Below are 17,018 nucleotides of genomic sequence, written 5' to 3'. Positions count from 1 at the left end.
GTAACTTTCCTCTAGTTTTTCGATTGTTGATTTCACATGTATTTTGCTTTCTTCTTTAGGAGCAGATAAGAATGCTGAGGAAGATTCTATAGCCAGGTAGGATTTTTATGGATTTGTAAAACTGACATTTGCTGGGGCACCCGGGTGGCTCAGTCGGTTCAGGGTGTGACTCTTGACTTCAACTCAGGTTTGTGAGTTCAAGCCCCACGCCGGGGTTTGCGCTGACAGCCTCCTTGGGATATGTTTCCCGATTTCTGTGTGCCCTCACTCCCAAAGTATAAAGGAATGAAATGAAATGAAACGGATAATGAAAGGAAAGGAAAGGGAATGAATGAACTGAAAATTATGTGTCTCCTAAGGGAACGCAGAGAACAAAACCAGTTGTTGCGTGTTCTACGCTGGACCAGACACTGTATCCTATGGGTACCATCTGTTCAGTTCTATAGTCATTGTACAGCTTTGCAAAGTAGCTGTGTTATTGTAGCCTACTTTTTATTACTTTGGCAACTGTGGTTCAGGGAGGTTGATGACTCGACCATGCTTCCATAGTTAACGGGTAGCTGAGGGGCTTTGCCCGTCAGCCCTTGAAGCTTCCGCATCCATTCTCTGGTTCCTCAGCAGCACGGAGATGAAGATACAGATCCTAGGGCAGATCAACTCAGAATGTCAAAGATAATGATGTCGGAACACGAATTTAGGGTTTGCTTAAGAACCCAGGTGAGGCCAAGCATTTGGCCTCATGTATTTGACCACTAGTGCTAACACAAGTCATTAGTGCAGTGGTAACTCGTCCCTTGTTTTTACCATCCGAGATTTTAGGGTGGATGTCAGCTATGGCCATGGTGTCAAGGCTTTTACATAATAAGCAAGATGTCGTCAGGCAAGTCCTTAGACGTAGTGATATCCCCTCTTCTTGAGACAAATGAGTTTTCTGTAAAACAAGGATATCTAGTTGTAGACCATGTTACGTTAATTAAACTCACTCTCTATTTTGAGGATATTGCTATATGATTCTCTGTTGCCTAAGTTCCCAGGCTGGTTTCCCTTTGGGCTAGTACCCTTGTCTAGTTCTAGGAAGCTTTTTGGGTTTTTTTGCAGTTTTTTTTCCCCATGACTTTTTGTACTCTGTTTTTGCCTTTTGACTTTCTTCTCTGGTTTCCTTGCTATTTCTTCTTCTTCTTTTTTTTTTTTTTTTCCAAAAATTTCCCCACTTCGGCCAGCGAAGGACTCTCCGTTTTTCTAGAGGCCAAATCAAAAGCACTTAGGGTCTCAAGATTTACGGAACCACAGACATTAATTCCTCAAAACACCCTCTGGTACGTCAACCTATGTTTCAGCTCCTTGCCCAATGGTTGTTTCCCTGGAGAATTTGAAACTCAAAAGAGATTGAAGTGACCTATTTGGATATGATAAGTGACCGAAATGCGATTTACATTCTGGTTTTCTTTTTTTCTTTCTGTCTTTCTTTCCTTTCTTCCTTCTTTTTGTCTTCATCTTGCAGGCAACTGTTTTAATAATAGAAAGCTTGGGAGTTGGTCTAATGAATACAGTGCAGGAGGGTAAGAATCGAATTAGCAGAGGAGACCAGGTTTCAAGGAGAACAACACTGAGTTGGTTAGGAATACGAGTTTGAGAAAAGATGTCAGAATATGGGGGTTTATGCCAAGTGAGATAAAGGTGAATGACAAGAACGAAGGACCCAGGATTAGGGGAGTTGTTTAGAAAGGCATATTCAAATAGAGAGTTCAAGAGGGTCGTGACCAGGTTTCTGCTTTTGTGTGCGTTGGGTTCATTGAAGGTGCGAGCATACGTCAGCTTTTCTGATGAGAGAGATTAAAAATCATTTGAGCAGCTGGGAAGAGTCTGTTTACAGCAAATAGAAATATGATATCCCCTACTTCCACCCCAACTGAGGGAGGATAGCTTAGATCCTCTCAAGGAATTGGGGGTGGGGGGTGGAGATTCCGAACATCAGGGATGTATGGCCCAAGGCAAGCTGTCTCCTCACTCCACCTCTTTTCCTAAATCTGTGATGCCCTTCCCATGTACTTGTAGGGCTGGGCAGGGGTAGGACTGACTTGTCAAATCAGTAAGGGAGCTTCATCTGGATCGGTGATAACATGCCTATGTTGAGGTGACTGTGTGGATGACTGAGACTGCCAGTTAGCTTGTTCTCCAGGAGCAGGACATGGTTCCTACCCTCGGTCATTTGAGCCCATCCTTGTTGTAGGTGTGTGTGGCTTCATAGGCTAAAGATTGAAAGGTTGGGGGATGCCACAGAACCGTGCCGAAGAGTGATATAGGAGTGGGAGCTCATAGGGAAGAAAATAGTCAGGCAGCGTATAGAGAAACAGAGGCACAACTACCAGGACCATTTTGATCACAGTCTCTGTCCTTGGGTAGCTGAATGCCCCTGAAGGCTTGGAATGTCTTGCTAGTTATTATGGACCTAAATAAGGCAAGACCAGTGTGGGAACAAAGTTGGCCTTGGGAACTTTGACTCTTTCCATCTCGAGTTAGTACTACCACTCATAACATAGAAACCGAAACTTTGATACGTTTACTTAAACGGAGGTCTACCTGACACACAAGGTAATATGTGATGCAACAACTCTGGATGTTTCACCGTGATCGCCATAAGCGTAGCTCCCATCTGTTAATGTATGATGCTATTACGATACCACTGGCTAGATTCCCTATGCTGTACCTTTGAGCCTTGTGATTTATTCATTCTATAACTGGAACCCTGAACTCCCCTCTCCCCTTCACCCACTTTGTCCATCCCCCCACCTCCCCTCCCTTCTGGCAAGAGTCAAATCTCTGCATTTATGGGTCTGTTTCTGCTTTTGCTCTGTTTGTTCATTTATTCCCCTTTTTACATTCTACACAGAAGTGAAATCATATAGGATTTGTCTTTCTCTGTCTGACTTATTTCACTTACCCTCATACCATCTAGGTACATCCATGATGTTGCAGATGGCAGGATCTCATTCTCATTTATAGCTGCGTAATATTTCAGTGTGTGCATGTCTCTGTGTGTGTCTGTGTGTGTGTGTGTGTCTGCGTGTGTGTGTGTGGTGTCTCCATGCATTGGTGGACACTTGGGTTGCTTCCGTATCTTGTCTATTGTAAATAATGCTATAATAAAGATAGGGGTGCATATATCTTTTCAAACCACTACTTCCATTTCCCTTGGGTAAATAAATACCCAGTAGTGGAATCACTGGATCCTGTGGTATTTGTGTTGTAAATTCATTGAGGCCCCTCCATAGTGGCTTTCACTGTGGCGATACCAATTTATACCCCATGACCGGTGCACAAGGGTTGTTTTTCCTCCACACCCTGAGCAACCCTTGTTGTTTCCTGTGTGTTGAAACTGAGCCATTCTGACAGATGTGAGGTGAGAAGTCATTGTGGTAACGTTTATACATTTCCTTTTCAACCATTTCAGAGCATTGTCTGCCTGTCACATTTGGTTATGGAAACTCAGACTGGGTCTTTCCTGGAGATTTCACAGGGTAGGAGAGGTCGAGGCCAAATAGAAAACAGAAACCTTTTTTTAAAACAGGGTCCAAATTGTGAAAGCCCTGTACTCTGGAAAGCGTAAAACACTGATGAAAGAAATTGAAGGTGACGGAAAGAAAGAGAAAGACATCCGATGCTCACAGATGGGAAGAATACATATTTTTAAAGTGTCTACACTACCCAAAGCCATCTACAGATGTCATGCAATCCCTGTCACCATACCAACAGCATTTGTCACAGAGCTAGACAAACAAGCCTACAGGTTGTATAGAACCACAAAAGACCTTGAACGGCCAAAGCAATATTGAAAACGAGGAACCCTGGAGGTATCGCAATCTCAGCTTTCAAGTTCTATTCCAAAGCTGTAGTAATCCAAACAGTATGGTGGGTACTGGCGTACAAAATAGCCTTATAGCTCAGTGGAATAGAACCGCAAACCCAGACATCAATCCACCACTGTATGGTCAGTTCATCTTCTACACACAGGAACGACTATCCAGTGGGGAAAAGGCATTCTCTTCACCGAATTGTGCTGGGAAAACTGGACAAGCCACATGCCAAAGAATGAACCTGGACCAATTTCTGTACCATACACACAAATAAACTCAGAATGAATTAAACACCTAAGTGTGAGACTTGAAACCATAAAAAAAAAAAATCCTTGAAGAGAGCACAGGCCATCATTTCTCTGATTTTGGCTGTAGCCACATTTTACTAGTTATGTCTCTTGAGCCAAGGGAAATAAAGCAAGAATAAAGTTTGGGGGCTATATCAACCTCCGAAGCTTTTGCACATTGAAGGAAACCATCAAAACTGAATGGCAACCTCTGGAATGGGAGAACGAATTTGGAAATGTTTTGCAAATCCAGTAAAGGGTTAGTATCCACAATGTCTAAAAAATGGATACAGGTCAACATCACCCCCCAAGAAAAAAGCCCAGTTTACAAATGAGCAGTAGACATAACCAGACACTTTTCCAAAGACAACATACAGATGGTCAACAGACACATGAAAAGATGCTCCCCCAAACTACAACGAGATACTACGTCACACCTGTCAGAATGGCTACACTCCAAGACACAAGAAGCAAGTGTTTGTGAGGATGTGGAGACAAAGGAAACCTCTTGCACCGTTGGAGGAAATGCAAATGGGGGCGGGCCCTGTGGAAAACAGTATGGAGGTTCCTCACAAAATTAAAACCAGAACTCTCCTATGATCCAGTAATTGCACTCGTGGATACTACCCAAGAGAATACAAAAACACGAATTCCACGGGACACACACACTCCTGTGTTTATTGCAGCATTATTTCCAACACCCAGCGCAAGCGTCCATTGACAGCTGAGTGAACCAAGACGAAGCCCTATATGAATGTATGTGTGTGTGTATATGTATATCCATACACACACACACACACACACACACACACACACACACACTGTAATATTACTCAATCATAAAACAATGAAATCTTGCCGTTTGCAATCACCTGGATGGAGCCTGAGTGTAGTATGGTAAGCAAAGTCAGGGAAAGACAAATGCCATATGATTTTACTCATGTAGCACTTAAGAAACAACAAATGAGCAAAGGGAGGAAACAAAAGGGGAGAGAAAGCAAGAAATAGGCTCTTACCTGCAGAGAAGAAATGGCTGGTTGCGGAGTGGAGTTGAGTGGTGGGAGGGGTGAAAGAGATGATCGGGATGAAGGAGTGCCCTTGTCATGATGAGCACGGGGTGAGTATGGAGTTGGTGAATCACTATATTGTACAACTTAAACTAAGATAACTCTGGATGTTGCTATTACTGGCATTAAAATAAAACTTAATGAAAAAACCAGAGGCCAATTTTAATGATACCAAGAAACTTCGTGCAATAAACAGATAGGCGACCTTTCCCTTAACTTTTTTAAATTGTGTTGTTAAATGAATGAACATGTTTTTCTTTTATTTTTTTTGCTCTAAAGGCTTTCCGACAAACCTGCTCCTGATGATTCATGGTCTACATCATCTAGCCAAGTCTTAGATTTTGGGACCAAGGTAAAGTACCCTCCTGTGAAACTCACTTTCCTGCTCTGAATTGAGTTTTCTCCCTTATTTACTCTGAACATTTAAGAGGAGCCTGTGTATCATCATTTTATGTGTGTCATGGAAAGTTAGCAAGAACAAACCACTTTACAGATACATGACACGTTGAATGTTTTGTTTTGTTTTGTTGTACTTTGGTAAATCGTACAGGTGGAGGCTGATAAAAGAATGGGCTGGAAAATATATAATGACCATCATATTATATTGGGAAAAGCTTTCCCATCAGGGAGGCAATATGACATTTGCTTAAGGATAAGGATTCTCACTGTGATAGTACCATGACTGATAATACTCATGCCTAAATGAAACCTGATTGGGTCCAAGTATCTATTGCAGGTCCCCCCCCCTCCCGCCCAGGGCAAGTTTTATTTTAGTGACATACAGGATTTTCCTTTGGCTCTATCCTTTGTTCTACATTTAGACTAAAATAATATTAGAAAATGTAGAAATTTAGATGTTTACATTATTTCTCAACATTTACCTTACAAAGCTGTTCTCCTGTAGTTTTCAAATAACTGCATGAAGAGTAAGTTAAAATTGTGCATCTCCCCGAAGAATACGTATTTTGCTGAAAAGAGTAACTCTATGAGCAGAGGCTCTTCATAGCCAAGTTGTCAACTTTCTGATTTCAGAAATCTTTCCTATTCTAGCTTTGAACACTATCTCCTCCCAGTCCTTGTGTCAGATTCTAAAATTTAAAGCTTCAGACATCTGATATTTACTTCAGTATTCATTTCAAAGCCCCTCAGTCATGATAAGCTCCTGGAGGTTAGGAAACACACTTGTTTGAGTCCTGGAGCTCCTAGAATAACGTCTTGCTTGGAAGAAGCAATGTCATGGTTTTTGAATGTGAATAAATGAGTAGGGAAATGGAATTCCGTAGAATGGAGTTTGAAAAGTAACAAAATACGCATGATATATCACAAATATGTGAATTTAAAAAGTCAGGCTTCAGTTTATATTCCGTTTTAGTGTCTAACATGTATAAACGCAAATGAATTCTATTGAGGAATCAGGAGTTACATAAGAAAGAAGGTTACAGTATATTTTTAGTATCCTCCTATTGTGAGCTTAACATTGCAGAGAAAAAGTCCTCAGCCTTTGCTTGTGTAACCCCATCTGTGTCCCATGACACACATCCTTTGAAGGTTCCCATTTCTTCCTAGAATTCTCATTCCCAATTCTTTCTCCATAGTGAATGTTGACGTGTTAGGAACCTCTCTTTTTCTGTTCTTTTGTTAGTCTAGTAATAATTTCTAGCTTTTCGGAAGCGATAGATGCCAGGAATTGAACAGTTTATTTATAGTGAAAAAAATTAAATTCTTTATTACAGCATTTATAACCAGATAACTGTAGAGTGATAAGATCAGTATTATTAGGGATATACTGTGAATCAAAGCCTCTCTTTTACATAAATAGTAGATAGATAGATAGATAGATAAGTATAGATAGAGATAGAGATATATATATAATATACAGTTACATACACATATATATTTACACTTATATATATACACACACATACATGTATACATATATATGTACACATACACATACACACACACACACACACATATATATATATATACATACACACACACACATAGAGAGAGACATATATCTTTAAAAGGTTTAAAAGAGACTATTGTTCATAGTATATTCCCAATCCTACTTATGTACCTGTTGAAAAATGCATGTTGTTTCCACTTACCTTCTTTGGCTCACATTTTTCCTTTTCTTTTTTGTCTTAAGCTCATGCTTGATTGCTTGGTCATACGTTTTTGTTTGTTTGTTTCTTTTTCCCTCTTCTCCCCCCATGCTTTTTACGGTATTTTTTAAAATTTTTTAAAGTTTATTTATTTTTGAGACAGAGAGAGACACAGAGTGCAAGCGGGGTAGGGGCAGAGACAGAGGGAGACACAGAATCCAAAGCAGGCTGCAGGCTCCGAGCTGTCAACGCAGAGCTCAACGTGGGGCTGAAACCCACAAGCCGTGAGATCATCACTTACGAGAAAACAAAACCAGTACAAGACTTTTTTCCAGAAGCCATTATATGCCGATAATGACAGTACTCATAACTATAAAAGTATTGATTCTGAATTACAAATTGTGAGTTCTTCTTCAGCATCTAGTTTTCCAGCATCTGAAGTACATCTAAGTGAAGAATTACATCAAGATATGCAAAGGTTTAAGAATGAGATAGGCATGTCAGAAGTAGAGTTCCTGTCTTTGGAAAGAGAGAAAGTTCAACCTCCAAAACAGAAGGAGGTCCGCCTTGCTGTTACTCTTGTTTTTTTCTCTTTAGCAATTATCTGATAGATTCTGATTCTCCACTCAAAAGAACAAGAGTGTGCATACAATGGAATTGTCTAAATAAGTAATTGTGTCTGGAAATAGATTATTTCTGCTATCTAACAAATAGGAGTTCAGGGAAACATTCTTGTTATTTGTTCTCCTTAAAGTCTCAGTGTCAGTCTTCCAAGTAGTATATGAACTGGGAAACTAACTTAGCTATATAAGTACCATGAAACCTCATGAACCAGAATAACCATAAAGAAACTGCTTAAAAACGATAATAATCTCCAGGTTTTTTTTTTAATATATTGCCTTAAATATAAATTGCATTTCCATAAACAATAAAATGAGAAAGAAGCAATAACTAAGAGAAGGAATATAAACAAATGTTCCCAGCTAAAGCAATCTATGTATTGCTTCAGTATGTGTCTGTAGACTCTGGGTCTAGGTTTCTTGCTTGTCTAGCAAGACAGCAGCGGGATGCAGGATTACAATGGGAGAGACAGCTAGTGTCCCGGAGAATACACGAGCCCGGATTAAGGGTCCTTGCTCTGTTTTTAATAGGATCAGAAGGCTTCCAAACATGGTGATGGACCTGCACAAAGAGACAATCAATCTGTGAACATGAACTCATGGGCATGAGGGAAAGGAGGTTTCAAGATATAGGGTGTTAGGGGTTAGGGTCAATGTAAAACAAAATCCTAGCGCCTGGCAGATGGTTGTTAACAGCTGACCTGAGGCAGCTTCTCTGTTTATCTTAGCTAGTCTAGGGGAGGAGAAAGTTGCTACCTCAGGATCCACAAGGCACCTTTCGTTTGCTAATTAGCTCCCCTCTGGGCATCTTCACCCTGCAGCCTACAGCCTATAGCCCTATTTACCTGTTTACCTCATTTGGTCCTTCCTTCCTGTGAAAGCAGCTTTCTGCCATAGTACTAAATTGGGGAGTGTGTCCTCCTGAATATCTAATCTTGTTTACCTCTCACACCTTGGTCTTGGAGCCTTTGCCCCGCCCTCTCTATACCTAGATACCTAATATTGTTTACCCAAACTTGGGTGTGAGCATCCTATGGCTTTATAATTTTCTATGCCTGGTTAACCCATCAGTGCAGGCTCAGGGAATTCCTAAGCTTATTGCCCACAAAAATAGGCAGTCTTGTCTGCTTTATTCACAATCTTGGAACTTAGAATTTCAACATGACCCCTTTGAGATAGGCTTAATAACAGCTATTTGTATTATCACCCCTTTTTTCACATTTTTTAATCTTATTCTCAGATGTTTCTGTTGAGTCAAACCTTCACTTTATGTTCAATAGAGTATGATACCTTTGGGCCTGTATGATTTTTACCATGTAGGTAGCATAAACCTTCAGCAAACCTTCAGTATTTAACTCCAAGGGAGAAAACTGAGTTTTGAGAACACATCTCAAAAGTCCACACAGGACTTTAGAAATAGACAAAATCTAGAGATACCCTCCTTTAAAAGAATAAGTAGCTAATCTCCTCGTCCCCTATCAAGGTACTAATTTACTTTAGAAAGTCACACTTTTCATGCATCTGACTAATTTAATGAATTTGTGGTCATTTCTCTGATTCAGCATTCAAGAATTGTATCGTCTCTTTTGGTGCCATAAAATGCTAGGGAATGCCACTTTAGGAACTTGGGATGAATCATTTAACCTTTTTGAGTTTTACTCGCATTATCAGTAGGAAATGGGATTAAAGGTGATCATTACTTTTATACCCTCTCCCTATAAAGTTTTATGCTTATTGAATGTGAGATTCGGAGAGCATTACTAATTTCCCAGAATTCCACCCTAACGTCTGTTTCACTTTGTTCCTTTTGTGTTGTGGCAAACTTTGGTTCATAAATTTTAGGGGACACTGTCACTTTTTTTGAGAACCTTAGGATCCAAAAGAAAAAGAATTGTAAAAGGCAGTCAGGGAAAGAATAGCTCCGTTCAGAAAGAGGAAAGCTTCCTGGTTTTGTTACAGGAGCACCTCCATGTCACATGTTTTAAATCTGGCTGTGTGTAAAACCCAGGTGGTAAGGAAAGAAAAGGACACATTTTGTCTCTTGTCTTTTCATTTCTTTGTATCTCTTGGTCAGATGGGGTGGGGTGGGTGGGGAATTCTCCGTAGCAAAGTGTGGACATGAATAAGTACAAAATTAAGAAAGCCCTTTTAGAAAGTTTGGTAACTTTTGCTTTTTTAAATTCCAACAGAAATGAAGGAGAGTTTATAAAAATTACTATTACTTGTAATGATAAAGTAAACACAAAATATTTTCCTCCATTGAATTTATGACAAACTAAGTGTCAACTGATAAAGTTAATGAAAAAAAACTTCTTTTTATTGACTAAAGTAACAATTACCTTTAGTATCAAGTTCCATTAAAGGTTGAAGAAAAAAAGAAGCACAGAGGAAGTGACATGGAAGTATCAGAAAACATATATGATGCTGCGGCTGCTGGATTAATTCCACAAAGACAGAATGGAAAAACTGATAACCATCAATTGCCTATTACAGAAAATAAAGATTCTGATAGGTAAGCCTATAGCAATATTTAAATAGTAGGTAATTGTTATTTTCCTATGCAACAATCTTTTCTAGTTTGAGCTAATCTTCATGATGAACAAATTTCGTATTTTTCGTGGAGATATTTCATCCTATGTGCTAATGAGAAAAATGTAAATACCATTGAGATACCACTTTTTGCAGTCATAGTGATAAATATTTTATTAAATAAAATAACCAAAGTTAGGAAATGTGAGGAAAATGACATTCTTAGACACTGTGGTTGGATGAAATTGGTAACTCCTTTCTGAAAGGTGATTTAGCAGTGTATTTCAAAATTTCAAATATGTCGGGGCACCTGGGTGGCACAGTTGGGTAAGCATCCAACTTCAGCTCAGGTCATGATCTTGCACTTCACGATCTTGAGCCTTGTGTCAGGCTCTGTGTTAACAGCTCAGAGCCTGGAGCCTGCTTCAGATTCTGTGTCTCCCTCTTTCTCTGCCCCTCCCCTGCTTGTGCTCTGTCTCTGTCACTGGCAAAAATAAATAATATAACGTGAGAAAAATATTTCAGGTAGGTCATCTCTTTATTCCAATGGTTTCATTGCCAGGACTGGGTCCTTCTGAAATACGTGACTTCTGTAAGCAAGCATGTGTGCCTGCACGTGCAAACACACACACACACACACACACACACACACACACACTATAAGGGCATTTATTATATATTATTACATATACAAAATAGGACAGATATATTAAGGTTACATATATATATATGTATATAAGGTTACATATAATATATATATATGTATATATATATATATATATATATATGTTACATGTATATGTGAAGGATATTGTATATGTGAAGGATATAGTCACATGTATATGTGAAGGATATATGTGAAGGAGATAGTCTAAATGTTTATTGACTTATTTTGAGAGACAGAGAATGTGCACACTCGGGAGCCCAAGCATTGAGGGGGAGCAGAGACAGAGAGGGAGAGAGAGAGAATCCCAAGCAGACTCCACGTTAACAGTGCAGAGGCCAACACAGGGCTCGATCTCACGACCACAAGATCATGATCTGAGCCAACATCAACAGTCAGATGCTCACCAGACTGAGCCACCTAGGTGCCCCAGAGATAGGCTAAATATCCATTCATTAATAAGGAAGTAACGTTTCACTTCTATAAAGTAATGGAGTATGTGACCATTTTAAAAAATGAATTTAGGTCTATGTGTACTGATGGTTTAACAAAGTATATTTAAAGCATTTGGTTTGGTTTGATGTCATGTCTTATGCACATTTTGTTAGAATACTTTGAATATCTCCTGAATTGAAAACGGAAGTTCCCTGCTACACTGGCAGTCTACCAACAAAATTGCTAGTTATTAGATTTTTGGTTTTGTTTCCCAGTGCATGAGTGCTCCAATGTTGGACCCTCAACTTAATCTGAATATTGCCAAGAGGATTCACGTGGCAACATGTCTCATATTCTATATAAACATTTCATGGCCCCTGTGCTATAAAGCAAGATGCTGGTAATGCAATGAATCGTTTTTATAAAGGTACCTTGCTTGCATGCCATTATCCTGCCTTTTTAGAGAATATATTTCAACATGAACCACACCAAATTTTTCAACAGTGCCTTCATGTTATACAATTTGTGACAATTCAGTTTACAAAGTAGGACTATTTTCTGCATTCCCAACTCCTTTTACTTCTGTGTATAAAATTTTAATATGACTCATTACTTTGGATAGTATAAAATATCCCAGAGTTGGGTGACATTTTAAAAATGTTTGTTTATTTTGAGAGAGAGAGAGAGAGAGAGAGAGAGAGAGAGAGCATGCACACATGAGTGGGGGAGGAGCAAAGAGAGAGGGAGAGAGAGAATCCCAAGGAGGCTCCATGCTGTCAGTGCAGAGCTCGAAGCTAGAGAACCTGATCATGAGGGTTCATGAGGGATCATGAGGACATAGAGATCATGTCCTGAGCTGAAATCAAGAGTTGGATGCTTTGTGGACTGGGACACCCAGGTGCCCTTAGAGTTTAATAATTTTTATCAAGCACGAAATACTGCCCTTGAAACTTCGTTTTTCTGTGGTCTTTCTAAGCATGAGAAAAATGGTAATCAGCTTATATATATCTAGAAAAAATTTAAGGAGTCTTTCAGTGTATAATTTTGTGAGTTATTTTGTACCTTGGTCTGGCATTTTAAAAAAGCAAAAAAAAAAAAAAAACCACACAAAGAAACAAAACCTAGTGTTACATATATGCAATTTTTAAGACTTCCAAATATTACAAAAATACTACCTAATCAGTATGTAACAATTGAAAACTACAGCAATAATAGAAAATTAGATCAACCATGACCATTCCACTTAGCTATGAAATCCTTCAAGAGCCTTCTTCACTCTTTGATCCTGATTTCCCTCCCTCCCATCCACTCTTGAATTCATTGTAGCAATTTTCCTTCTCACTACTCCAGAATTGTTTTTTCAAGGTTACCACCGATTTTCACTTTAATAAATCTAAACAATTTCATACATCTCATTTTACTTAACCTTTCAGCGATATTTGACCCAATGGAAAACTCTCTCCTCCAAAATTCTGTCTCCATGTTGCTTGTAGGCTATCACTCACTCACCTGATTTTCCCGCTGCCTTTCTAGTCTGTACACCTCAGCCTGATTTGCTTGTTTCTTCTCGTCCCCCACCTTTTAACCCATTGATGTCTTCCAGGAATTTGCCTTTGATTTTCCTTCTCTTGACTTTTACTATCTTGTATATTCTACTGATCCTCAAGTTTACATCTCCAGCCCGGATCTCTCTCCATAATTCCAGTCCCGCATATCAAACTGCCTACTTGATATCTCTTTCTGGATAGCTATTGCAAACTTAACATGTCCCAAATTGAGCTCCTGATATGCTTTCTTAATATTTGCCTTTCATGTCTTTCCTAATTGAGTTAATAACAGTTCTGTGTGTTGCTCTGCTAAAAAACTTGGTGTCATCTTTGACTCCTGTCTTTTTTTTTCTTTTTTCTTTCACTTTTTCTTTCTCTTTTCTTTTTCTTTTTCATACACATCACATCTCATCTGTCAGCAAATCTTGTCATGTCTTCCTTCAAATATATCGAGAATCCAAACACATCTTCCATGACCAATAGACTATCATCTGTTGTTTATATTGGTGTAATAGGTAGCTAAATGGTCTTCTTGTTTGTTTGTTTCTTCTTTTGTTTTTCCTCTGTTTCCATTAATTCTAAACACATTGGATCTAGTAAAACGTAAGTCGGATTGTGTCCTTCCTCTGCTCAAAGCCTAATTGCCTCCCATTTCGCTCAGAGTACATGCCCAAACTCTTCCTAATGCCGACAAGGCCTGGATATGATCAGGTGTCTCCTCTCTCTCTGATTTGAACTCTTTTCTACCCCTTTCATTCTGTCCAGCCATACTGATTTCTCACTACTCTTTAAGTACTTCGGACATACTTCTGTGCTTGCTGTTGACTCTATCTGGAATGCTTTCCCTCAGATACCTCATGGCTTGCTTTTTCCTTTTTTGTTTGTTTCTCCTTTCAGGTTTTTGCTTAAAAGTCACTTTCTCAGCAAGGCCTTTCTTGGCCATCCTGACTAGTACTTCAACTACCCTTTTCCCTATAACACATCAAAATGTGATTTCTCTGCTTTAGTTTTTCTCCTCTAATACTGTATGTTTTGCCTGTGTAGCTTATTGTTATTGTATGTTTACTTCACTCATGAGTAGGATTGTTATCATTTCATTGCCATGTCCTCAGTGCCTAGAAAATGTTCTAGTCTATATAGTACTTATTCAATAATGTTTATTGAGTGAACGGAGTTTAACTTGTGTGTATAGTTTTTAACGTAATACTAGCCCCCACCTTGACAAACTTTGGCGTGGGTTCATTCTGACAAGTAAACCTGTCAGTTATATACAGTTTTTGGATTTTGGGGGGCCCAATATTGTGTTTACTTGCTACTTGTTCTTTTAGTTGTATTTATGTTAGTTTTCATTATGGTTAAATGTATCAAAGGAATAGCAAACTTCCTTTATAATTATTAAGGAAACTAAAATATGGTGGCAAATTATTATAGGACTTTAAAATTTCTTGCCAAAGATTATGAGCCCTCAATATCTGAAATAAAAAGATGAAGTTGGAATTGATCACTTACAAATAAGAGTGAGCTATGCTGGTTAGGTATAGTCTTTTTTAACAGAGCAGTCTGCTATTCTTATACAGGGTATGGGGAAGAGTAGAGTTTACAAATTAGGGGACTTTCAGAAAATTAAATGGATTTTCATCATCTGAAGCACCATGCTTATTTGGGTGAGACTGTTGTGGATTGGTTGGCACACTGAAGCATGTGTATTGGAGTCATTTTTGTCCTTTATTCGCTGTCTTTCAGAAGGAAGGAGCTGAAATGGATTGGTTGGTGAGTAGGGCTGGTGGGCATTGATTAACACATTTAAAACTGATTCTGGTGGCTTCTTATTACCATGGCTACGTGTTAGGGTTTCTTTTTGTTTTGTTTTGTTTTGTTTGGTTTGGTTTGGTTTGGTTTGTTTTTTCTAAGTTTGAGGTGGCTTTCACCAGATGTTTTCTACTTAAAAGTTGCTTCTATTGACTGGGTTCAAAATGAAAGCTATTTCAAATTCTATAATTACAGATTCATTTTTGAAGTTTGGGTCGAGAGGAATTGTTTGATAATTGCTTTCACAAAGGTTCTTCTTTTCTTGGATGTTATTTCCACGAAAAAAGTTATCTGTCTAACAGTTTTTTGAAAAAAAAACCACAATTGTTAGTTTTGTTTTTGTTTTTGGTGCTCTTCGGGGCTCATGTTTAAGTCCTAAATAATCTGTGGGAAATTTTATTATTTTTGGAAACGTACGTAGCTGTATGGTAATAATATTCTGTTGCATGCATTTAGTCCATGAAAACAGAATTATAATTTTCTTTTTGGTGAATCCCCCATTATTTTCTATCAGGATTAAATATTAGGCGAAAAGTATGCAAAAGTTACCAAATCATTTTTTTAAATTTTTTAAAATGTTTATTCATTTGGAGAGAGACAAAGTGAGAGTTGGGGAGGGGCAGAGAGAGGGGGAGACAAAGATTCCGAAGCAGGCTCCAGACTCTGGGATGTCAGCACACAGCCTGAGGTGGGGCTCGAAGCCACAAACCTTAGATCACAAACCGAGCCAAAGTCATACACTTAATGTACTGAGCCATCCAGGCGCTGCAAACCATTTTTTTTAAACAAAAGCATAACTAATCAGATGATTGTTATTTCTGAGCGATAGATAATAACATGTGAGTACTTTTGAATTTTTGAAGTTTTTCCAGATTTATGAGATATAAGTAACATACATCTGTGTAACTGTAAGGTGTACCTGTATTAATTTGATACACTTTTATATTGTCAAATGATTACCACAATAGTGTTAATAGTTCCATCATCTCACACAAATATCATTTCCTGTTTGTGATGATCTAGTCTTGTAGCAACTTTCAAATGATATGTTCACTGTAATCACCATCCTGCACATTAAATACCCAGAATTAATTAATCTTGTAACAGGTAGTTTGTACACTTTGACCAATATCTACCCATTTCTCACAGCCTCCTAACCCTGGCAACCACCAGTCTGTTCTGTTTTTCGTGCAATTTTTTTTTTTAATTCCACATATAAGTCAGATCATACAGTGTTTGTCTTCCTGTGTCTGACTTCTTTTCACTAAGGATAAAGCCCTCAAGTTTCACTCATGTTGTCACAACTGGCAGGATTTCCTTCTTGTTTGTGGCTGAAAATATTCCATTGTAACTGTATGCCATATTTTTTAATCCATGGATCCACTGATGGATGCTTAGGTTGTTTCTTGACTAATTTTTTAAATTTTTTTTTAGCGTTTATTTATTTTTGAGACAGAGAGAGACAAAGCATGAACGGGGGAGGGTCAGAGAGAGGGAGACACAGAATCTGAAACAGGCTCCAGGCTCTGAGCTGTCAGCACAGAACCCGACGCGGGGCTTGAACTCACGGACCAGAGATCATGACCTGGGCCGAAGTCGGCCACTTAACCGACTGAGCCACCCAGGCGCCCCATGTTTCTTGACTATTGTAAATAATGCTGCAATAAACATAGGGCTGCAGATATCTCTCCAGGGTAAGGATGTCATGTCTTTAAGACATATACCCAGAAATGGGATTACTGGCTCATATGGAGGTTCTATTTTTAGTTTGTTGAGGAGCCACCATACTGTTTTACGTAGTGGCTGTCCCAATTTACAGTCCTACAGGAGTACAAGGAATTCCTTTCCTGTACATCCTTGCCAACGATATCTCTTGTCTTTTTGACAATAGCCATTTTAATAGGTCAAAGTGATATCTATATACTGCAGTTTTGATTTGCATTTCCCTGATGAATAGTGATATCGAGCACCTTCTTGTGTACCCTTGGCTATTTGAATATGTTTTGAGGAGAGACGTCTTTTAAGGTGCCTTGCCCAGTTTTTAATTATATTTGTTTTTAGCTGTTGAATTGTACGAATTCCTCACACATTTTAGATA

At 38.8% G+C, this 17,018-nt stretch overlaps 1 protein-coding gene across 1 annotated transcript in view; it reads left to right on the top strand.

Annotated features, from left to right (window-relative positions):
- LOC122478365 (ankyrin repeat domain-containing protein 26-like) overlaps nt 1-17,018 on the top strand; it is a 43,434-nt gene that overhangs the window by 12,201 nt on the left and 14,215 nt on the right. Inside the window, exons 3-5 of the mRNA XM_043572007.1 lie at nt 60-96; nt 5,488-5,560; nt 10,282-10,448. Of these exons, the coding sequence (XP_043427942.1) occupies nt 60-96; nt 5,488-5,560; nt 10,282-10,448 (277 nt within the window). The remainder of the gene's footprint in view (nt 1-59; nt 97-5,487; nt 5,561-10,281; nt 10,449-17,018) is intronic.

Source organism: Prionailurus bengalensis, unplaced genomic scaffold (genome assembly GCF_016509475.1).
Source record: "Prionailurus bengalensis isolate Pbe53 unplaced genomic scaffold, Fcat_Pben_1.1_paternal_pri Un_scaffold_55, whole genome shotgun sequence".
Lineage (NCBI taxonomy): Eukaryota > Metazoa > Chordata > Mammalia > Carnivora > Felidae > Prionailurus > Prionailurus bengalensis.
This window is presented reverse-complemented; position numbering and strand designations above follow the sequence as displayed.